Raw genomic sequence first — 24,820 nt, 5'->3', positions numbered from 1 at the left:
TGGCTCAGACACCCATTCATTTTTTAAAAAGCACGATAATCTAACCAAAAACATCAAACATGACTATGATTTTATTAAGCAACCCAATATCTATATTTTCAACCACGTTTAGAGTGGTTGAACACGAACGATAACTCTGTTCTGAATACCATTCTTAAGTTTAAATAACCGCTAGATGATGAAATAAGACATATATCTTAATCTATTTTCATGTTTTAACATAAATCAAAGTAGGATATGATATGAAAAACGACCAGTACTTACGTATTTTGAGAATGTTATCCGAACACTTATACTTCCGCTCGAAATTTCACAGGAACTGAACAAATCTTGGGGAAGTCTCGTGAACTTCTGGATTTATTATATACTTAGCAATTAACGATAAAGAAAACATTCCGAACACATTTGCAGGGATGTGTTTTCTGTGCTTCACATAGTCGAATTACAATGGACAATAAATCATACTGAGAAAGAGAGACAACTCCGTTTCCTGTAGAAAAAATTTTGGGAGATTATTTGTTAATAAAATAAGTTTATTATTGTTTTTTTAATATATATCTATACCCATGTGTCATTAAATTAAGTCTTCTCGGTTTTTACCAGTATGTATACCAGTTTATAGATAATTGATGTAATTCACGAGAAGAAAATCCCGGCATCGAAGAGAAATCGTGCAAGTTTGCCCTATAAGTTTCAATATACATTTTTAAATGATTTATACATTGTAGCTCACCTGAGTAAGTTTGCAAAACATAAAGGCGCATAAGGCTTACATATTACTCATGTTTCTGTGGTACTGAGCGGATAAGAAAATAATTTGACTCCCCTAGCTGGATGGACACCGGTCCATCGCATGTTAATCCCCAGCATATGATACGTAATTATCGGACTGTCCTACATGTGATCAATATAGTTCACCTGAACCAAATGCTTCAAAGGTGATAGCAGCGGTCATTTGAATCACCTCGCCTTCTTATAGTCCGAAATATCTTACGTTTTCCTGGCCTTTTTAACGATTTTGATATTTTACTTGCCAGGAAAACAGTAAAATACCAAAATCCTTAAAAAGGCCAGGAAACGTCAGCTGTTTCGATCGGACCACGTCTCTTCTTTTTCTTCCCATTATGGAGTAAACTCAGCTTTGAGTGTCTTGACTCCAGTGCTCGAGATTCCATGGTGAGCAGATTAAAACAACTTGTTTACACAGATAAAAGGTAAAAGTTAAAAGCGAGCTGTCTAATGGTGCAGGATAGTAGACACGCTAATGGTGTTGATGGCGTGTCTAAAGGTGTCCACAGATCTAGATGGAGAATTTCTGATTGTGGCTGGGATTTTGTTCCATGCCACAATCGTTGCTGGAATACTTGTAAACATCTATCCTGGTGCTGATCTGCCGGATGTTGTTGGCGGTGGAACCACGTGTTCTACTAATGTTAGTATGCAGTAGGTGGAGAACCGGGACCTCTACAATGTGGTGTAGTATTTTGTAGAGCATGATGGTGCGGTTCCTAGCTCTCCGGTGCTTCAGTGGTTCCCATCCTAGCTGACGTAACATGCTAGACATACTGCCTGGGTCCCTAGACGTGTAGTCCCCGGTGGCAAATCTGGCTGCTTGGCGCTGAACGTTCTCTAGCCGACTGATCAGTTGTTGTTGGTAGCGATCCCACCCAACCGATGCATATTCCAGTAGTAGACGCACAAGAGTTGTAAATGCCTGGCTTCGGATGCTCTTCGGGCAATTTCTGAGGTTGCTCTTGAGAAATCCAACTGATCGTGTGACTTTGGCCGAGGTTGCGTTGATGTGTTTACGCCAAGATAGGTCCTCGCTGATGGTGACTCCGAGGTATTTACCACTTGGGACCTCTTCCAGGGTGTGGCCAGCCATGTAGATGGTATGAAACCTTGATGGGATGGCGTTTCCTTGAAATGTGGATGGTTGTACATTTCTGGGGGTGGAAAGCTATCTGCCAATCCCTCTCCCACTTCTCGAGTGCTGATAAGTCCTGCTGGAGTTGGACTGTATCGCTGGTTGAACAAATCGTTCTGTAGACGAGGCAGTCATCCGCAAAAAGCTTTACGTTGGACTGGACAACTTCAGGGAGATCGTTGATATAGGCCAGGAATAGTAGGGGTCCCATTACTGTGCCTTTGGGAACTCCTGAGTTGACGTCTACGATGTTAGAGGACAATCCTTCGACCAGCACTCTCTGTTTTCTGTCAGTAAGGCAGCTCTCAATCCATTGTAGAGTGCAGCCTCGGATCCCATAGAAGTTCAGCTTGTGAAGCAGGCGCCGATGTGGTACCTTGTCGAAGGCTTTGGCAAAGTCAAGCAGTATGTCAATCTGGTTGTCGTTTGACAGGCTACTGGTCAGGTCTTGTACTGTGGCTATAAGCTGGGTTTCACATGATCTTTTACTACGGAATCCGTGCTGGGCTGGTGTGAGGATGGAGTTCCTTTCAAAGTGGTCCATGATGTTGGAATGGAGGATATGTTACAACATTTTGGAACAGATCGACGTTAGAGATACGGGGCGATAGTTGACTGCCGTACTCTTGTCGCCTTTCTTGAAAATTGGGATGTAGGCTATCCTCCAGTCATCTAGTACTTCGCCACCTTCTAATGACATCTGAAAGAAAAAGGTCAAAGCTGGTGTGATCTCTTCTGCTAGTTCCTTCAGAAAGCGTGCCGATATGGCATCTGGTCCTGTTGCCTTGTGTGCATTGAGGTTGCTCAAAAGCTTGTGTGCGCCACGTTGACTGGTGACTATATTGTCCATTGTTGGGAATGGACTGGGACCCTTGTCTGGGGTTTGGCTAATGTCCTCTGCAGTAAATACGGATCTAAACTGTTCATTTAGGATGTTAGCCTTGGATTGTGGGTCGGTGGTTATAAGTCCATCTGAGTTTCGTTATGGTGCCACGCCAGAGGCTTCTTGCTTCTTACTCTTTATAAATGACCAGAACTTCTTAGGGTTCTCTGAGGCACTAGGAGTTACGATGTCATCGATGTATTGTTGGTAGGCATCATGACTTAAGAGACAAGTATCTACGTTGGTCTCGCTTGTTTTCTGCGCGCCTGCTGGTTGTGTCAATCCGAGGGTTTGTTGTTCTGGATCTGGTACTCTTGTGGGGGGCATGCTTGTTGATGATGTCTAGTACAGCGTCTCTGAAGAGCCCCCAGTGGGTGTTGACAGATGTAAAAGGCCTGGCGATGAAATCTTGTACAAAGTTGGACACTTCTTGGCGCAACAACATTATGTCTGCCTTGTCCCATGAGTATATTTCCCTACTGACTGGTTTGCTTCTAAGTGGTTGTATTAATGAGTCTATTAGCACTGCCTCGTGGTCGCCTACTCCTGGGATTACTTTGCAACGTTGTACAAAAGAAGGGTTTTTTGTGAAAAACGGGTCTAGTATCTTGTCTCCCCGTGTGGGTGTGTTCACAAGGTGTTGTACTCCACAGTCACCAGGTATGTTGGTGTACTCTGCTGACATTTTGCTTGGGTAGAGATGAGAGTTGACTGACAGGGTGCCGGGCCAGTCTATATCTGGGAGGTTGAAGTCGCCAGTCAACCAAAAGTCAGATTTTGGATTATCTGATCGGACCTTGCTCATCTCTGCTACAGCCATGCGTGCGTTGTCTTCGCACGTGGTGTTTGGCGGTCGGTAGTATGGTCCAATGATAATGGACTTCTCTCTGGTTAGCTGGAGTCTAACACATAGGAGCTCATGGTCTTTGCTGGTGAATACTGGCGTGCACCACAAGTCGTTCTTGACTGCTATGAGTAACCCATCATAAGAGTCCGCTCTATCCCGTCGGAATATGTTGTATGTTAAGGGTAAAAGCTCAGCTGAGAAGATGTTGTTGTTCAGCCAAGTCTCTGTATCAAAGATGATGTCTGGTTCTGAGTTCTCGACAAGTACCTCGGTCTCCAGGACTTTGTTCTTGATGCTCTGGAAATTAAGAGATATCAATCTCAAAGTCTTCCGCTTTTGTGCCTTTGGAGGCGCTGGATCCTTAATCGGAGACGATGTGGCGCACGGGCTTCCTATAGAGGAGCACGGGCTGCATGGGGCCTCTGGGTTGGTAGTTGAGAGGCTACTGTATGAGTTGTCTTCTACTGAGATGGAGTTGTAGATCTTGCTGCTGTTAGGGGTGAAACAGGCACTGCAGATCCACACTGTATATGTATTTGCAAGATGGAAATACTCAGGGGTGGTCATGAACATGCATGAAGTGTGATACCATATGACGCACTTGTCGCAAACAACACCATGCTGACCGGTTTTAACTGCCTTGGTGCATATATACCGCAAGGATATTTTACAGAGCCAGGGTTGAGTTCCACCTGTCCACCGATGAGGAGCAATAATTTAATAAGGCTCTTTGGTTTTATTTATAGGTGAATTTTACATTGAGAGGTAAGAGGGAAGGCTCTTGAAAGCCACACGTAAATACTGATGTGAGGTTTTATGTTGGTATTTACTGTCTTCCTCATAGGATCATGAATCGTTGAATGAAATATGGCAGGTATGAAAAATATGAAAAAAGAGATCAGCAAAGATTTTTGAAGGGGGGGGGGGTGCTGGCGTACTATATCACTTCAATTTCACTCCTCATTTCCTTTTTTTCATATCAATTTTTTACATACTCCCAAAAAAGTGGGGGGGGGGGGGGGCAACTCCATGATAATTCCATTTTTTATATGTAAATTTTAAAAAATTTGCTGCTGCGAGAAAAATGGGGGGGGGGGGCCTGCCCCCCCCCCCCCCCCGATGCTACGTGTCTGTATTTATTTCTATTACAAAAATAAAAATGTATAATGTCATGCAAGTGCCTGTGCATATGCTGTTATTGTTCATACTCCAGACACCAGTTGGTCATGATATTTAATTAATTAAACATTGTTCATGTATGAAGTGCACACACTGACCCTCTTGAGTCAGTTTTATTTTTTTTTCTTCGGATTTTTAAAATCAAAATAAAGGCGCGTACACGAATGATCTAACGTTAATTAAAATTCTTATCAAAATTATGATTGAAATTAAAAAACCAAATATATAACAAATTTCAGAAACTTTTACAAATGGTAATTAAAATATTTTCTTCCGTAATTAATTAAAACAGGATTCCTTGTGTATGGTGGGGGTGTAAAATTAATTGTGATAGAGAATATCTGTGAACAAAAATATACATTGCACTTTCAAAGTGGCCTCTTGGCCTCTCAGATTTTTTTCAACAGGAATTCGTTACATGTCATAGAAATATAGGTATATTAAGAAGAAATTTTCCCAAATGCACCGTGTCTGTGCTTGGATCCGCCACATTTAACATTATGCAACCGTCACGAGTGCTTGAGTTACGACGTTGCCAAAAATAAAACTATCTGCCGGGACATTTATAATTCTTTAAACATTTTCTGTTCTATTCGATTAAACTTCCCTTTTCTCAAGATACAAAGAAGCAGGAAACATTATATTTTAATGTGTTTGGCCAAAAAATAAGATTTAAAATGAGCAAAGGGAGGTAACTTTGGTAGTAAACAAAGATGGCGACTGAGAAGATGAGACACTCGGTGTCGAGATATATTTTTGTTTTTACGTTGTTTGCTTTCTTCGAATATTCTGTAGAGACTGACAGTGAATTTTTAAGGAAAAGGTCATCGAGCTTTGCATCGGAACAAATAAAATTGAAGTATGATAGCAGGACATTTGTGATAGACTCTGAAAATTTCCAAAGTGAAAATGGTAATGCGCAAAACTTTGACCCGTCAAAGATTCTTTCTGCGAGAGGAAAAGGGCGAAATAAGAGGGACACATCGTCATCAAAGACAAATTCTCCATCCTCTGTGTCTGTAAGCTTGTTTTATAACATATTTTCAGAATTGTATGGTCTGGTAAACATGTAAACAACTGTTTAGAATCATATGGGGCCACTGGAGAAACCATGAAAATTAATAGACAGGAATCAAGCTTGATTAATAAGAACCCCAAAGTACTTGATTTGAGAAAAGAACTTTTACATTGGTATGAAAGTCACACCTTCACACATTGGCATAAGTGTTGTTAAATTAGTTTTGTTACATTTTGCATTGTGTTGTGATATATGAGATGCATGTGTCATACTATACACTTCCTGGTAGACAATGAGTTTCAAGAGCATGCTTGGGTAATGCTATCTTGGTGTGTCTGCATATTAATTGATTTCGCAACCGTTGAAGTTGAAAGCCCATGCATTAAAATACCACTCTATTTTTCCTCAATGCAAGCAAAATAACAAGATGGAACACATATTTGAATATCAGTGAGTGATTACGCATGACTATAAAAGTACATCAATCCCATCATTCTTATATTTTAAATATATTCCCTGTTTTGAAATTGTTGAAAGTGTATATGCTTATATTTTAAATTGATATAATCTCTGTATTCTAATTTTACAAAATGAACAATATTTTACAATGCGTCTTAAAAATTGTTGATATAATTTAAAAGTTGAAAATTGTGGGTTTCAAACTCTTGACCTGCAGATCAGTAGCAGCTGACACTTACTTTTATTGAACTATACTACTAGACATCAATAATGTACTGTTGTGAAAAAAAAATTATATAAGTTGCCTGTAGTTTTCAACATTATAGTGAATCAAGTAAATAAGAGGACTTTCTTGGCCTATTTTAAGACCAATTCTTTACAATTAAGTACCTGTTCTTGACTCACTTATATTTTTGCATGTTAAATTGACTGTGATGATAGCAAGGAGGAAAACTGGTATATGGTGAGAATTATTCCTAGGCCATTATAGATGGCAGTTAATGTACATAATATACTTATTAAAGTGCAGAACATTGTACTTATTTTATATATTTTTAGAATTCATTTTGATAAGTTATCCCATGATGTTGTGTATGACTGTTGCTCTGACTCATGAAGCAAACTATCACACACTTAAGTAAAATTTCATATACTGAAATATAAATAAAATATTTGAGCATGATTTACTACATGTATAAACCAACAGTAATTCCCAACAACTTTATTTTGTGATTTACCAGAAATAAACTGGTTGTCGGCAACCAATTTTTTAAATCAGCAACTAATTCTTTTAAATCAAGATATAGATCATCTGAAAAATAAAATACCAGAGACACCTTAGGACTGTAAGGAATCATTCACAACAAAAAAACTGTGAACGTCGCGAAAATTTCTCGCTGGCAAGTAAAAGTTTGATTACAGTATAGTGGAGGATTTTTTTTTCCAGGTTCAGTTGAATGACAGCCACACCCAGATGATCGTCCACTGGGCGGGGGCAGGGTCACAGGTCATCATTGCCCTGTCACGCAGTAGCCACCCCTCTAGCTCCTCCACCAGTAACCTGTTTATATCGTACGACTACGGGACCAGCTTTGAGAACATGCAGTATAAACTGACCATGCCGCACTCCATGGTGCCCATCATAAACCATTACTATAACAGTAGAGTCTACAACTCACATGTAAGTAACAGGTGGGGGGGGGAGAGAGAGAGAGAGAGAGAGAGAGAGAGAGAGAGAGAGAGAGAGAGAGAGAGAGAGAGAGAGATGAAAGAAAACATAAGAAAGGGTGCTAAAAGAGACTGTTAAAAAGAGGTAGGGGAAAGTGTAAGTGAGAATTTGTTGTACTGATCTGTTTTATAACTTTGAATCGATTATCATGGTTATTCTGAGAATTGCATTCAGAAAACCTGAGAATACAAATCACATGGTTTATATATAGATATGGGCATTGAAATAATTTTGACTATACAGTACGGTATGTCTGTACAATTTAAATACATCCCAAATGTATGCCCTTTAATTTTTTATAATAATGATGCAATTCAATCAATACAACAACAGTACAAATAAATAAGCCTTTTATATGACTTTTTGATCATGGTGAGATTAAGAAAATTGAAATATGGGCTATTTATAGTTATTTATATGCAAACTTTTCATGTACCTGTAACATGTGTAAGGAAGATTAATGATTGTCTGACATAACAATTTTTTTTTACACTTACATGTATTCATGATAAATGCACTAGAACTACATACTGTAGCAGTTTTTATGTCATTTTGCTCTATGGTTCCTTATTTGTCTTTGTCAAAAACACAGAATATATATTGGGTTAGTTGTTAAAAAAGGTACTTGAAGTACCTTCAACCAGTTTATAATATTCAAATTCATGTAAATTAAGCAAATATTTCCGCCTATTTCTGTCCTTTGCCAATTTCTACTGCATTTTCCAGGGTGTGTATATATTTGAAAATTAATATAAAGATTCTCTTGAAACTACCAGGTACTTCAACTAGCTACATCAACAAGATAATAAAAAAGTTTGCATCCTTCTTGAAGGTGCACTTAAACAGTAAAAATCTTGTATAATATACAAATACACTCAAAACAGGATATGGAAATTACTTTTACGTTTAAAATTTGATGTTATCTTATTGAATTTCAAATTTAAAAAGCAAGCAGTACGTGTTTCATTTAAACTAATGTTTTTTTAACAACAAAGCTAGATTATTGTAGGCTGCAGGAGCAGTTGATCGATCGATTTGTGGTTGTGTTAGAAAGTGCACATGGGGAAATGAGACGTTATTTATAACGTTTCGATAGAGCATTTCTTTTTGTTTATAACATTTGTAAGAGCCATAAACAAAATATCTCAAAATTGTTTATATCAAATCAATATCATTTTTAATTTTTATGAAATATTTATTATAGATTCTAGTCATTTTTATGGCTACAATTATTGATCCCCAAGAGAGAATTGTGTACGAAATATAAAAGCCGTTCGTTGTTAATGTGCATGAGTTTTCAGATGACAGATAATAGAATTATGCAAACAAATGATGACATATTGAGTTATACAATAAACATCCATATAGTCATGAGTTTACAAGAACCTACATGTATTTGGGTAAGTTGATTCAATGTACATGTACAATTGTTTTATTGACAGCACATATTTAAAAATTCTAAATTATTTCTTCGATTATAGGGGTTTACCTCCCTTTGCTCATTACGTGACTTGCAGCTATTTACAGGTGTGATTCTGTGTATGTAAACAAATAATTTAAGTCACAATAAAAATGCTATTATCAAATATGGCAAATTATAAACTTACACAATGATTAATAGTGGCAAATAATACATTTTTCTCCCTCAAAATTTCCAGTCTATATTCTAAAGTGTTTTTGTTACTTTCTAATTTGATCAAGTATTCAGGAGGAAGATAGAGAGTGAATGAGAGAGAAAGATTCTGCGGAAATTCACACGGATTTCATTTATTAAAACGTTAATACTTTTGAAATAGTTTTGAAAAGTTTACGACCAATTTAATGCTTTGCATCAGAATTATCTTGTATTTTATTGTTTTTTTATATACTTTATTGTTTTCACCTTGTGCAATTTCCACCTATAACCACCTACAACAAATGGTTGCCCCATTTTACTTTTTGTGTTTTTGGCCCAATCTGTCCCCATTTACTGCAGATGAATGTAAAACAACCAAAGGCTAATTGAAAGCACCAAGTTTCCTCTGTAACACATATAGTCATGCATGCATAGAAACATACACATGTATTTATTAAAAAAAACTGTAACAAAATACATGATTTTTACTTAGTGACCATACTTCAGTCGTAACATGTTAAAAAAGGGAGACATTTTATTCTCTTTAGCAAATGTAATGTTCAATAACATGAAATTTGAATTCTCTATAATGTGTCTGACAAGTAAAAAATGTATCTGACAAGTACTGATACTTTAAGTGAAAAATGTATCTACAAACAAGTATTGTACAGTACTCTATATACATGTACTGATATATATTTACATCTACCATGTATAATATCCTCTTTTTCTTACGGAAAAATATAGTCAATTCATAGCTCTATAGAAACAGCCAAACTGAAATTTACACGCCCCATTTATTTGTTGGTCGAAATCTACAGCGGCTGAAAGTGACAGGACTGAAATTGACACGCTCTGTTTATCGATTAGTCTGAATCTACAGCGACCTAAGTAAACTCACGGACTGCATGAAATAATCATGATGATGCCAGACTCAAAGTCTCACAAGAGACGATTTGGCTGTTTCTTTTAGCTCATTAACAGTAATTTAGTGAATTTTACTAACTTTTCATAATCAATTTATTAATTAGTTAAAGAAAGATGTTAATATAAACAATAAAATGCTTTCTTTGATGATTCATGCGGGTTATAAGGGAAGCGATCATTGCAGGAAAAATTAACATAACCCGCTAACGCGGGTTATGTATTTTTTCTGCAATGTCGCTACCTTCATATCCCAAATGAATCACCAAAGAAAGCATTTTATTGTTTAAATGTATACTCATCAGTCTGAAACTCTTTCTCATTTTCTTTCAGTATATATTTACGGATATAATACATAATTACATTTTCACCACCCTGGACTATGGGCGGACATTTTCCTCCCATAGTGTTCCGTTTACACCAACAGACCTGAAGCTGCACGCTAGTAATCCAAACCTGGTGCTGGGGATGAACAAAAATGATACAGAGAAAAAGGTACGACTGTTATTTAAATAGTCAATATAGAACTACATGTACTTTTATTAAAGTTATTCTTGTATTTTTTTGGTCAAACTCTCATCGTTTTCCATGCAATTTCATTTTAATTAGAGTTTAAAACATTTAGCAAACAGAATTTATCAGAACTGTCATAATAGAGCTCAATAACTTATTATTAAATGAAATGTATTCTGTTATTTGCATCCAATTCCTTTTGTGTAAATCAGTCTTGTTTTTTACTTTTTTTTAAAGCTTTATTTGTCTGAAGACTTTGGTTACAACTGGAGGATGGTCCAGCAGGGAGTGGTCAACGTGGAATGGTAAGTATCATTACAGTAAAAGTTGTTTAGTAAGAACAAGGATATAGCAAAATCTCAGATGTAACGAAGTTTTTTTTAGTCCCCATAAACATTCTTAACAAATCTTCGCAAAATTATAAGGTTATAACGAATTCGGATATATTAAATTTACTGATATAGCAAACTGATTTTGTGTCCCGTAGAAGGTAATAACACTGAAATTAAGCACTTTTTATTACTAATTTCTTTAAAGTTTAAAAGTTTGGACTACCATTTTTAAACATAACAGTTTGAATGAATTTATTTTCATGAAAATTTTTCAATTTACAATCCAGTTAGGAAAGGTATCTTTAGTATCAAGTACACTGCTATACTTCACTTTGAAATTGATTGGTTATTTCCCAGGGGTGAGGCTCCCTACGACAATGAGACTGTGATATACGTGGAGAGACAGGAAAGCTGGATGAACGGAGGATCGATTCTCAGCAGTAACAACTTGTTCCGAACCAGCCCCAAAATTTTACTGTACGGAGGAAAGAACTTGAAAATGGAGGGGCCGTACATGTTTGCCACTAAAACAGCGGTAGGTTTAAGTCTTTAAAATTTTGCCACAAAATTTTTTTTTGTATTTGTTATGTACAGAGATAATTAAGATAAATCAATTGAAATTCATAAATTAATTTTGATATTATTCTGTACAAAATGGTAGTTGTTAGACAGTAAATCTTTGGCAGTAAGATTTTAAATTGTCCTGTATTTGTCCATTAATAGAAAGGTATTATTAAAGTCTTAGTTTCCACATACCGGTCAATTAATGTTATTTGATTCTTTTTGTGTGAGTCAATTAATGCAAATTATCTTTCAAAATTAAAGCAATAATATATTTACAATAGTCATTTGATATCAATACATTTTTCCTGTTTGTTTACTTTCTGTCATCTTTGAATATTTGTGTAAATTAATTCAATAATTAACTTAATGATTGATTACGGTTTTCTTTGTAGAGCTTTTTGTTTGGAGGTCATGGCCCAACAAAACAACTGTGGGTTTCATACAAAAGACAACCTTTTGTTAATACTCAGTTTTCCGAAAATATACATAGAGAGGTACAGTTCATTTGTTTCATTTTCTTGTTTTTTTTTTAAAGTTTAAAGATTGGAAAACACCATTATTTAAGATATTCAAGAATTGCAAGTCTTGAGAAATAAAAATTTAGTGTAAAGGATAACCCTGAAAAATTAAGGAAAAATTAAAACCATTTCAATACTTACCTGTAATAATTTTGTTTCCAAATAATATATACCTGCATATTTTATATACAATTCAACATATAGCTTTGCAATTCACTAATGAAGGTAGATAAAATTACTACATTATCAGGCGAACTCTTTCCATGTCTCTTTTTCTCTCTCTCAGGATTATTACGTTGCTGATGCCTCAGAAGAGCAGGTCTTCCTAGTGGTCACTCACAACCTGACCACGGGGGATTCCAACCTGTACATCTCTGATGTGACCGGGTCCAAGTACTCCAAGACACTGGACAACATCGTGTATTTCAATCCAGAGGGAGCTCATAGCACCAGCTGGCTCAGGTAGGGATTCCTCCGATATGAAAAAAAGGGGCAAAAGTGCTCTTGAACTTATTGACAGATTCAAAGAGTACTCTGCTTTCATTAATGTTTGCGAGCATCCATAGATGTATTGATGGGTTTCACAGTTTTGACAGTTTTAAAGGGGAAAATATCACAGACAGCAGTTTATTATTGTTCTCAATTCTCATTATTCAGATAACTTTTGAATTGGTTCACGTGCAAGCTCTACACTGAAATATCTGAATCATGAATATTGATGAAACCATAGTATACATGAGACATATACTGCATAAATTATTGTCCATTTATGACAATTACTAAATCTTTATCACATCTTTATGGCAAAAAGCTACTTTTTGTATAGCTAAAAACGTTATTCATGCAAGGAGGATGCCATTCGTACATGTCTAAAATGATCCAAGTTGATATAGAATTTTTTAAAGTTTTAAAATTTGAGGAATATTTTTTTCCAGACATTTTGCCAAGGATGCATTCGTAGACCTAACAAAGATAAAAGGTCTGAAAGGTGTGTACATTGCCAGTCAGCTGACCAAGAACAACAGCTTCCAGAGAGATGAGCAGAGAAGTATGATTACATTTGACAAGGGCGGGGAATGGTCCCTGATCAACCCCCCAGCCTACGACATCAACGGTAACAAGACGAAGAACTGTACCTCACATTCAGTAAGTTGGACCCTTGACATACGGTCTTCCATGGATCTATTTTTTATGAATCTGTGTGTATTAATAGACTTAATTATTAAAATGCATCATTCATTGGTTTTTGTTCATAAAACTACTTCTGATAAGAGATGCAGATAATATAAGTATAAAATATAAACTGATTTTTGTATGGCTTTTAAATGAATTAGCTTCAATAATCAAGTAAAAACTCCTGAAATCATTTTTCATTCATTCTGTTGAAATTGGATTTGTGTGTAGAAATATTACAGGAACTTTTCTCTGAAGTTTTATATACAATGTGTGCTACTGGTGACTTTCAGAGGGAGAACTGCTCCTCTCTCCACCTGACTCAAGAGTTCAGTCGACTTTATCCAGGAGCCAGAAATGTCCCGATCCTGTCGAGAGAGTCTGCACCTGGTATCATCATGGCTACAGGGATCATAGGGCAAAACCTAAAGGACAGGCCTGATGTGTACGTCTCTTCTAGTGCCGGCTACCAGTGGAGACCGGTAGGTTCACAGATGTTACCCATCATATACGAATTAACATTCCCAAAAGTTGTGAAACAAATCATTCCATTCTGATTCTCAGACAGAGTAAAACAATATGGGTCATGAAAATGGAATTTGACTCTAAATTGCCGCCACAATAATCAGAGCATTCACATGAAATTGTCAAATTCATCAGATGAATTACTGTAATTAAAGCTTTTCTTGTAATACTGGATAAAATACTTAAAAGAAACAAAAATTTTGTTTGAAGGCACTGGAGGGGAGCTACTTTTATGCCATGGGTGACCACGGTGGACTATTAGTTGCAGTACCACAGTTCCAGAATACCAAAGACCTGCTGTAAGTACTATCATCAAAATATGACCTACTGTTCCTCTATCATTACTAGAGCAGCTCATGTTGTTGAGAAATATTATTTACAGTCTCCTCTGTTTTGTTGTCAACACATGTATTTGGGGATCGAGAGGATGTATATTTTAGGTCACAGATTGTCAATTGTGATTTGGGTATATTTTAAACCAGGGAATATTGACTTAATTCGCATTACAAACTACATGCACATTTTCTGTATGTCACACTCTGTTTCTTACATGTACAAATGTACAGGTAAATTACCTTTTCCCAGCTCTTTCAGATTTTGGAATTCTTTCTTGTCTATTAATCCCAATTGCATTTCAAATCTTTGTATTGGATGCTTCTGGACAGTCTCATATCTAGGTCTCTTCACAGATACCTGTCATGTAGGTCCTCCTTTCCTCAACATATGATTGTTTATTGATTCTCGTCAACTGTTCATGTTGTTTACAGGTACTCCTGGGATGAAGGAGAGACCTGGAACTCCTACACCTTCCACAACGAGACGATCCGGGTCTATGGTGTACTTACGGAGCCAGGGGAGGCAACTGCTATCTTCTCCATTTTTGGCTCTCACTTAGGATACCATAAGTGGCTCATCATTCAAGTCAACATGGATAAGGTTTTCAGTAAGTGTCGACATACTGGTGCTACATGAATGTGAAACATCCTAGTGACACAACAGATTAATTCTGTTTTTACCGTAGATGAAATCAGTGAAAATTGATCATTTTCTTACAAAATAGTTCTCAATTGAAAGAATTCAAAATTACAATAAAGATTGATACTTTAAAAAATGCTGTATAGTTATATACCCGGTACATGTATAATGAGTTTGAAACATGTTTTTCATGTTATTTAGCTTTGATTTTGAGTGTTAAGGGGGTGAATAAGGACAGGACAATTTGAAGGCAACCAGTGCTTATATTCAGTAATCAATTTTAATGGGCAAAATGAAAAGGGGAACAACCCAATTTTTGTATTTCAAGTTAAATATTTCCTTTTTTTAACTTTGACAAAGATAGAGAAATGTATAGAAGAAATATATGACACATTTATCCTTAGTTAGGTTATAGACTTGATTTATTTTGCCAATGTTAAATCAGAGATGATTTACTTAAAATGATTGAGGGTTATGGTGTTCTGTTGAACAGATTTGATTCAGTAACATATTTGTTGTGTTTGACAGGATACACCTGTAAGAAAGATGACTACAAGATGTGGTCTTTCCCTGATAATCCTCCGTTTGCGGGCTGTATCCTGGGCAAGAAGCTGGTGATTGAGAGACGTATAGCCCATGCTGCCTGCTTCAACGGCAGAAACTACGACAGAACTATTGTAGAGAAAAACTGCTCATGTACCAGAGAGGACTATGAATGGTAGGGGTCTTACTTTTTAACAAAATACTTTTTAGTTGCTACATATTTATGTAAGCATCTGCAAGACAATGATTGGTGAATTATAAATTTAAAAAAAAAAATTGTAAAAATTTCCTTTTAAAATGTTGAAATACTTGAAGTTATTAAGAAACTTGTAATACATGTATGAATACCTGTGCACCCTTCAAATTTTAGATTTTTCCCCTCATTAGAATTTTCTCATTAACACAAATGCCATTGATTTCTTTTATTGTTGTTTGTTTATTTTTTACATTCTGTAATATATCATACTATATGAAAAGTTAAAAGTATTTGTATTAATGGTTACCATATTCATCCAAATGCTCCTTTTTTAATCCAGTATTTTTTCTTTGCAGTGCATTTGGTTTCCACCTGGAGGAGAGTTTGTTCAGCTTTAACCAGAAGTGTATTGAGGACCCTGATTCAGGCATTAACATACACAAACCCCCAAGTCCCTGCCCCCCAGGCACGTTCTACCCCTACTCCCGGGGCTATCAGAAAATCCCAGGAGACACTTGTCAGTATGGAGAAGATTACCGCTACGACCCCCTCATGTATTCCTGTCCTGTAGCAGGTACACATAAACAATTTTTAATGCTCCTTTTACGGAAATACCTGAATTTGGTTTTTAAATGGAAATATATATAATGTTATAAGAGCTATCAGTAAACTTCTGTTTAACAGAATTCCACAATCTTTTAACATGCAGATTAAAGAACAAAAAGCTTATAGTTTCTCAGGCATTGCTACATTTTGTCAAATACTGCTACTTTTAATAATTTTATTGTGATATTGAAAGGGGAATAACTCAATTTTGTAATACACTGGTAATTTAAAAAAGAAGTAGCATTTCCATTTTAAAATCTTGCAGAAGCTAATTCCTGTCTTTTGAAAATTATGGCAGGAGAACGTAAAGGTCAATTTTTTGGCCTTAGTTGGGCAACTTCTTTTTATCATCTTTGTTACATGTTGGATGCTGCAGTTATGTACGTGTACCAATATCCTACAGCTGCAGTGTCCACCTCTGTGTTTAGGAATGTATACAATGTACATGTAATATATTTGTTAAACTTTGTGTTGTTGACAGAGCTGCCAGAGTTCCTGATTTATGTGGCTGGGACTCATGTACACAGGGTTATGATGGGCAGTAACAGGGATGAAATCATCTATACGAACACCGTCAACAATATTGTAGCGGCAGAATTTGACCTCAGCAGTAACTGCATGTTTGTTGGCATGGCGAGCGAAATACAGGTTGATGTTGCTTTTATACTGTAGATTTCTTTTAAATGGGAGTAACTATTCCAATTGCTGTTTTGTTGTAAATCACAAGAATATAATAATAACGCACGTCACAAAACATCTATTAACAATTGTACATGTATATTAAAATGAATTTTACATGTATTAGAATATTTGAAGTTTTTCAATCATTGATGAATTGCTTGAATCGTAAAAAAAGATTCCTAACAAAACCATACTAGTATTCTGTGTACCAATACTAAATTTCCTATGTCTAATTTGTGCAGAAAGTATGTTTTGGGGAAAATTCAACATCACCAACAACAGCCATGCCCCTGATATCTACTGGACTTAGGAGTATTGAATCTCTGGCTTTTGATTGGTCGAGCAAAAATCTGTACTGGGTTGATGCCGGGGCACGAAAGATAGAAGTGGCTCGGGAGGATGGGCGGTACCGAAAGGAACTGTTTAACTCCACCTACCTGGACCGACCCCGGGCTCTTGTTCTTGATCCCAGATTTGGGTGAGTGAAAGTCTCACCATATTCTCTCTGTCTGTGTTCTTTGAATCCATGTAAAATTTGAATATGTTGAGTAGTTACTGTACACTGTACATGTTTATTAGATTTCAGAAAATAATAGTTTATTATTATCAAACATTTTTAATTTATCCATATATATACATCAGAAACATCTATGTTCGATAACATTATAAGAATGGTAGAGAGCAGAATTTTTGAAACACAGTAAAATTTTCAATTTAGTAAAAACATTAAAACAACATGGAAACTTGAGTGAGAAAGTTTATTTAATACAGTATAAGAATATTTTGAATTCTTGTTTATAAAGTCCATATATGATTGACAAGTAAAGTCCCAAGTAACCATTGTTAAGCATTTGTAATTGCATTCGATATCAAGGAAATCATGTACATAATGTTTGATGAACTATGGTATATATTGTATTTTTAAAATGAACCCTTCAAATTGACCGCAGTCAATTGAATGTTGGTGTCTGTTGTAGGTACATGTACTGGACTGATTGGTCAGCCAGTCACCCCAGAATTGTACGAGCCTGGATGGACGGCACACACAATGAGACGATCGTCACTGGATACCGAGTACACTGGCCTAACGGGATCACCATTGACTTCCGCTCGGACAAGATCTACTGGACCGACGCCTACAAACACGGAATATACTCCGCTAACTCTGATGGGCAGCATGTACAGGTTCTGAAGAGTGGAAGCTACTACATTCCTCACCCATACAGCATAGGGGTGTTTAAGGTTGGTTTTTTGTCATTTATATCTGTATGAAATTAAGTTATTACAAAACATTCCAAGACAGCAAATATTAAGATACTGTACATGTGTAATATATTGTGTGTTAACAATATTTTTGCTTATCAAGATTTTTTAATCATAAATTTCTGTGGCCTTTTTTAATTCATAGAACAATGTGTATTGGGCTGACTGGTCGAAGACCACAATAATGACTACAGACAAAGACATTGGGCTGGGGCTGGAGTACATTGTTAACAACACCTACCATGTGTCCGATCTGAAAATCTACTCGAAAACCTCCCAGAGCTGTAAGTTATAAAGTTTTTCATAATCTTTGATAAGATTATGCTTTCAATTTTGGAGTTTTGGTATGATAAAAATTAACTTACACTGTGATTATAATATGTACATTTTCACAGGCCATAGCAAGTTAAATGCTGTCAAGACAATCCTACTTGCTATGTCATAATATTGTATAGAAATTGACTCAACATTTGTGGTTCTAAGAACTTACCGGGTATCCATTTGATTTTTTCAGCTCATTTTTTGCCTGATCTGAGGTGTTCTGTATTGACCTGTAATTTTCTGTTTCAGCTCTGTTTCTATTTTCTGTCCTGTATTTATTTGTATTGTTTATTTTCAGCACATTCTCTTTGCACAAATGGTAATGGAGCCTGCACTCAGCTATGCCTGCCCCGCCCCCAGTTTGATGGCACAGGAGCCAAACTCTCCAAGCAGAATCGCACCTGTGCCTGTAACGGAAATTCCTTCAAGATTCCCGGGGAATCGGGGTCTTCTGAACACTGCAAGTGTGGAGAAAAAGACATGAAAATTAATGGCGTCTGTGTGCCTACAAACTCCAGTGTTGGTTAGTAGTCTCGCAGTTTTTTTTTACATGTACACTGTGGAACTATTTAAACTCACAGGGCACGTTTATTGGTGGAAAGCCAGTTTTTCACAAGTTCATTGGAATGTAATTTCATTGTTTAATTTCTATGAATAACAAATAGGGATCAAATTTTATGATTCTTTGAGGTTGCAAATTTGAGGATGAGAGGTACACATACATGAAATTCATTAAAAAATTAATTCCACAGTATTCCTTTTGGAGGTTTTCCCAATTTCTCATCGGCATATTCTTTAAATGGCAAACTCTAAGTATTTTTTTTTATAAAATTATTAATTTTGTAACATGGGATTCAATGGTATTATTGTAGACTCCAACTGCTCACACTCTCACTTCACCTGCTCCAATGGGCGCTGTATCCCAGCTACCTGGCTTTGTGACAGAGACGATGATTGTAGAGATGGATCTGATGAATTTGACTGTCGTATGTATACTTACCTTGTGGTAAAAGAAAGGAATATTAATAAGGGCCCCGCAAGGATTTGCGGGTGCCCTATAGTAATCACTCTGTCCGTCCTTCTGTCTGTCCGTCTGTCACTCTTCCGTCCACAAATTTTCTGTTTTTTTCTAATAACTTTTTTCTAGTTGCCCAATCAAGTTCAAATTTGGTATGGTAGTTCAGTAGGCAGAAATACATATTTTGATGCTAAGTTTGGCTCTCTATGTCTTCTGGTTTGGAGCTGGGGTGGGGGGTAGATTCCTTAAAGCTGAACACCGCTCGTAAATAGGCACTGTCCGCCATATTTCTCTTTAATCACTGCTGTTCCTACAACCCTTATATAAGGGACATACCTCTAAACAGTTCAAAGTACTTTGCTGTAGAGGTCTCACCTGTGTGGACACACATCTTGTCTCGCCGTGTTACTCGGTCACGATGAAATTATCAAATTTTACGCACCTTTTTGAAGCCAGGAGAATACTAACATCAAATAAATTGGTCAATGCTTTATTTACGAACAGAAAATGAACATAACATAAGAAAAAAATGCATAAAATCTAAAGACCACGAAAGGAATACTACATGTCGGCCACGAGGTTCAGGTGTGCAATCGGGTGTAACGGAATCGAAGGGTTTATATACCAGGTATCTGTGTGACAGTGCCTATTTACAAGCGGTGTTCAGCTTTAACTATGCATAATAATGAATGGGCAAAGAGAGATAACTGCTGAGAATGTTTCCATTGTATACTTGGAAGGCTGTGCATATTTGTCCTTTGGGATTAATTAACCTTCCACAGGAAGAAAATCCTAAGCTTTATCTTTATCTGTCACATTGAGATTAATTACTGCACTGCCTGTGTCTGCAAATGAACTTTGTTTTGAAGTTAAGGTCAATTTTGAATGATGTGTAGTATTGTGTACATTCTTTGAAATATGGATTTAAAATATATAATATTCATACTTTATTTTGGTTAAAATACCGTACTCAATGATTTATGATAATTTTATTGAATTCTAAAATCAACATATATGTTAAGATATCCTTTTTCACTATTTTATTTCTTAATTATAATTTTATTTTTTTCTGCCTTTATGCTAGCTGTTAATTTTAACAGGTAATCAGATAATAACCCCATTCTGTCATTTCTGAAAAAAAAATTTTTTATTGTAAATTTAGAAGAATAGGATGAGAGAGCAGAACAATTAATCCCCTGGGATTAATTATCTTGCCTGCTGCAGAAAAATTAGAGGCTTATCTCTATCTGTCATATGAAGATTAATGAACACCTTTGTCTGCAACTGATGTTTGTTTTGAAGTTGAGGTCAACCCTGGGTGATACAATGTATTTGCATTCACTGAAGGCTTGCATTTTATAAAACACCTGTTTAAATCTTTTTTAAATAAACATTTAATTTAGTTTTTTTTATAAGACATGAGGTTATCCCTGTTTTACGCAGATACAAGGTTACTATTTAGAGTTTTTGGACATTCAGGAATTATCTTGAAATTTAAAAAATACAGTTGTTCCTTATAATTCTCATATCTTTTTTTTTTACCACCTTATATATATTGCAGTTCTTTACATCTTATGCCGGGCATTTATTTTTCATCATTGTTAATATAAAGAAGATGGAATTCAAAGTTTTTTCACTTCTCTATATTAATTGTCATAGCGGGGCCCTTCCTGACTGGTCAGTTTTTTTATGACTATTTAAGAAAAACTTTTGAAAGTGTAAATCAAAATACAGATATTAAGTTAACCAAGATGATGATTTGAAAATCTGTATCACTGTATTTGATGGGTAACTTTTTCTGAATCAATATTTTTGTGAGCAGATTGTTTAACACGTACCAGAAATGTAATATTAAATATTTCTGAATCACTAGTTGGGGATTTCATTCATCATAATACACGTGTAATACTGTAGATTCCTAATTAAACACAAGGAATTAATATTCACGTAAAATCTCGCTTTTATTTTTTGGACAGATGTAAACTAAATGAAACTATGATAAAGAATATTGTTCGCAGTGTTATATTCTCGTGATTTGTTGTAAAATGGTTGAGATGGGGAATTAAGTTCTTGCATAAATAAGGAATCTACAGTTTATTGTGCATGTACATGTACAAGGGATAATATCAAAATAAAAGAGTACATCTACTGCAGTAGCTGTATGTGGAATACTATGGCATTAAAGTATTCCTATTTAAGGGGGAGATGTTTTAATAAAATAACCACATGCACTGTGTGTTTGGCACCACATGCATTATTGGCACACAGTTGTTTTACTGTTGGTGCTTATTGTAGGTCTTGTATATAACAATGATTGTTTCAGCTTACTTGGAATGTTCGACGGGCCACTTCCAGTGTAAATCTGGAGCCTGTATCCCTGATCGCTGGCGTTGTGACCATGACAACGACTGTGACGATGGGAGTGATGAAGAAAACTGTGGTAATTATACATTAGCCAATCATCTTCTTCCTCACAGATATAGGGTTGTACTGTTTTTAAATGTTCACTGATTCTTTTGAAACAATTATGTTTACCTTTTTTTTACCCTGTTGAGAATAGATATAATAATAATGTCAAGTTTCTGTCAAATCCAATTTTTTTCCTTAAATGAATTCAATTGGAAACCAATAGCCTTATTCCTTTAAAATTAGGTTTAAGTCTACTTTAAGATCCATTATAAATTTATAATAACTACCAGTTTATACCAGTTTATACATTCTTTAACTCTTCTTTCTCAGAATCATTACCATTAATGTATTGGGTATGCTTAAGTCTACATTTAGCTTCAGGGGTGATTATAAATGTTCTATTATGCATTGTGACAGATTATGCCAAGTGTACCAGTGCACAGTTCTCCTGCGATAACAAACGATGTATACCCAGAAACTGGACCTGCGATTATGACGATGATTGCCATGACAACAGTGATGAAAAGAATTGTCATTACAATGGTAAGACGGCTAAAATTCATATAACCAAGGTTTACTAACCATAGTTATAATTATATTTTCTGTTAAACACAAGGGTTGTACAGTTAATAATCATGATTAAATAGGATAAAAAATTATTATTTTCAAAAAATTAAATTCAGTAAAAGCACCAGGTGGATTCAAACTCATGGTTCACAAACCTGATACTTTAACCATTGAGCTTTGATGATATTGTTAGGTAATGTCTTTAAAAGTATGTCTTTATGTAGTGAGGTACCTCAAGTAAATCAGCAAAATTAAATTTTCATTAATTATTCAAAGTCAAAAATGTGATGCACAGTCATGTAACATTTTAACATTGTTTTAAGTAATTCTTTTGGCCACAAATTTGTACTCTCAGATTTGTAAATTTTTTAATATTTACAAAAATGCTTGAGAACAAACAGTGATGAAAACCAACTATGCTGCGTAGCAATTCTACAAAATTAAGAGCAGTCTAAGACTTGTATATTTTATTTTTTTTGCTATAGAAACCTGTAGTCCAGAGGAATTCCACTGCGCTAAGCACCAGCCCAAGTGTGTCCCCATGACCACCGTGTGCGATGGTCACAACGACTGCGTGGACGGGTCAGATGAGGTCCGCTGTAACACCACCAGCTGTCCGTCCTATAAGTGGGCGTGTGCTGACCGTAACCAGTGTATCTACAACAGCTGGCGATGTGACGGCGAGGAGGACTGCAATGACGGCAGTGATGAAAAGAACTGTACTACAACTAGTAAGTGCATGCGAGCTTTTTGTAAAATCATTTTGCATTATGTCAACTTTTTGCTATGGCTAGTGTTTTGTTTTTTTCAAAAATATGATAAAATATGATAAAATATTAATTAAATTCCAAAATATATAAGTAGGAAAAAAAGGAGTTTAGTAAACATGTACATATAATCATGTACTTCGTGAATATGTCATGTATATTGTGATTTATGAGTTTGAAAAGTCTTCTTTTTTTCGGGGTATTTATCAATCCTTATTTAGTGCATATAGCATGAAAATATCCCTATCTTTCTTAATTAGCACATTAAGTAAAGACATCAACTTTTTTCATTAGATAGTATGAAGGATTTTTAAAGTTGTGAAAAATGTGTTATAACAAATTGAATTCAGTGAAAAAGTTTGCACATGCATGCTTATTTTTAGTTTATCCTTAAACACAATTCAAATTAATAAACTTTCTTAGACATGTACTTTCTTGTCTGTTTTAAATTCTATGTAAATCAGGAATGTTTTAAAAGCCCATAAGAATCGATTAAAAAAAAAAAGAAATACAAGATGTTATATGATTCAGATTTTGCAAACTAGGTACACCCAAGAGACCAAGGTGCAATACCGGTAAATTGGATTTTTAAAAAAAAATAATTGCAATGTTTTTTATGTTTCAGACAGCACTACTGCTATTCCATCTAATAGTGAGATTTGGTTATATTAAGTTTGTTATCCCATGTACCTCTAGTGCTTTGATTTTGTAAAGGGACTGGGATGTTACACAAAGAATAGCGAGGGTTTATAATACAGTATATATCTGTAGTGTACTAGTACCTGTAGTAAAAATGAAATCTCCCTTGGTTATTATGGATTCACCTTTATTCAGTAATCTGCATCAAGGGAACATACGTTACATGGAAATGTGCATGAAAATACTAACATAAGGGAATATTTGCGCTGGTGGAGAGAATACTACACAATGCTTCAATTTAAACTATATACGGTACACAGGCAGATCTTTTGAAAATGCCACCTATAATTATAGCTTCTATGGATGACACATCCCTATGTTACTGGAAAGTTTTGCACCCATATTTTATTGCTACAATGTATTAGCAATTGCTGTACGGTACGTGTTATTGGACCCAAAAGTGAATATCATCTATTGTTATAGGCAATACCCCTGTATCTTACACAGTGTATCAGAAATGAACCTGTAGCAATGGATGGAGTACAATATACCCTGTATTCAGACCTTTTCCTGGAATGTTCAAACCATGTTCAGCAATTAATGTATACTTAAGCTATACCTTTAAAATTAAGATTCATATCAAAACCGAAACCAACTGCACATGTATTGATGAATCTGATGTAACTTACATGTAATACATTTATATCCTTTTCAGGGATCAAGTTTGTGATGTGTATGATATTACTGTAGATTCCTTATTTTACGCGAGTACTTAATTTCTCCATTCTATCGTTTGGCATCAAATTGCAAGAATATAAAATCGCGAACACCGATTTTTCATCACGCTGATATTAATTGCTTGCGTTTAGTTAGGAATTTACAGTATTATAAGATTATTTAAAATTACAGACAACATTATATGTAGAATCAGGACTCTGATGTTAAATTGATTGTGTGTAATGACTTCTAATTTCAGCTATTTGTACAGTGAAACTCAGTTATAGCGAAGTCCTAGGGACCAATGGATTTACTTCATTATATCCATAATTCGTTATATCCGTATGATACGAATTTGTAATAATAACTATTGCAAATTCACTATGTACATGTTTCCTTTCTCCAGACTACAA

General features: G+C 35.5%; 1 protein-coding gene across 3 annotated transcripts in view; it reads left to right on the top strand.

Annotated features, from left to right (window-relative positions):
* The first annotated feature begins 5,488 nt into the window (after positions 1-5,488).
* The window catches only part of LOC128192271 (sortilin-related receptor-like), a 36,289-nt gene continuing 16,957 nt past the window's right edge, over positions 5,489-24,820 (top strand). For 2 of the 3 annotated variants that reach the window (XR_008244522.1, XM_052864838.1), the window contains exons 1-23: positions 5,489-5,855; positions 7,260-7,493; positions 10,414-10,575; positions 10,831-10,898; positions 11,283-11,460; positions 11,882-11,983; positions 12,294-12,469; positions 12,943-13,153; positions 13,474-13,662; positions 13,916-14,004; positions 14,473-14,648; positions 15,209-15,398; positions 15,776-15,993; positions 16,507-16,673; positions 16,949-17,184; positions 17,684-17,948; positions 18,115-18,253; positions 18,589-18,813; positions 19,163-19,276; positions 21,632-21,748; positions 22,135-22,260; positions 22,770-23,015; positions 23,677-23,703. Coding sequence is in view for 2 of the 3 variants with exons in the window: in XM_052864838.1 (XP_052720798.1) it covers positions 5,550-5,855; positions 7,260-7,493; positions 10,414-10,575; positions 10,831-10,898; positions 11,283-11,460; positions 11,882-11,983; positions 12,294-12,469; positions 12,943-13,153; positions 13,474-13,662; positions 13,916-14,004; positions 14,473-14,648; positions 15,209-15,398; positions 15,776-15,993; positions 16,507-16,673; positions 16,949-17,184; positions 17,684-17,948; positions 18,115-18,253; positions 18,589-18,813; positions 19,163-19,276; positions 21,632-21,748; positions 22,135-22,260; positions 22,770-23,015; positions 23,677-23,703 (3,961 nt within the window). In the remaining variant the exon portion in view is untranslated. The remainder of the gene's footprint in view (positions 5,856-7,259; positions 7,494-10,413; positions 10,576-10,830; positions 10,899-11,282; positions 11,461-11,881; positions 11,984-12,293; positions 12,470-12,942; positions 13,154-13,473; positions 13,663-13,915; positions 14,005-14,472; positions 14,649-15,208; positions 15,399-15,775; positions 15,994-16,506; positions 16,674-16,948; positions 17,185-17,683; positions 17,949-18,114; positions 18,254-18,588; positions 18,814-19,162; positions 19,277-21,631; positions 21,749-22,134; positions 22,261-22,769; positions 23,016-23,676; positions 23,704-24,820) is intronic. The other variant, XM_052864840.1, reaches the window with a different exon arrangement.

This window comes from Crassostrea angulata, chromosome 7 (genome assembly GCF_025612915.1).
Source record: "Crassostrea angulata isolate pt1a10 chromosome 7, ASM2561291v2, whole genome shotgun sequence".
Classification (NCBI taxonomy): Eukaryota; Metazoa; Mollusca; class Bivalvia; order Ostreida; family Ostreidae; genus Magallana; species Magallana angulata.
Note: the sequence above shows the minus strand (reverse complement) of the source record. Positions and strands in the feature narration are given on the sequence as shown.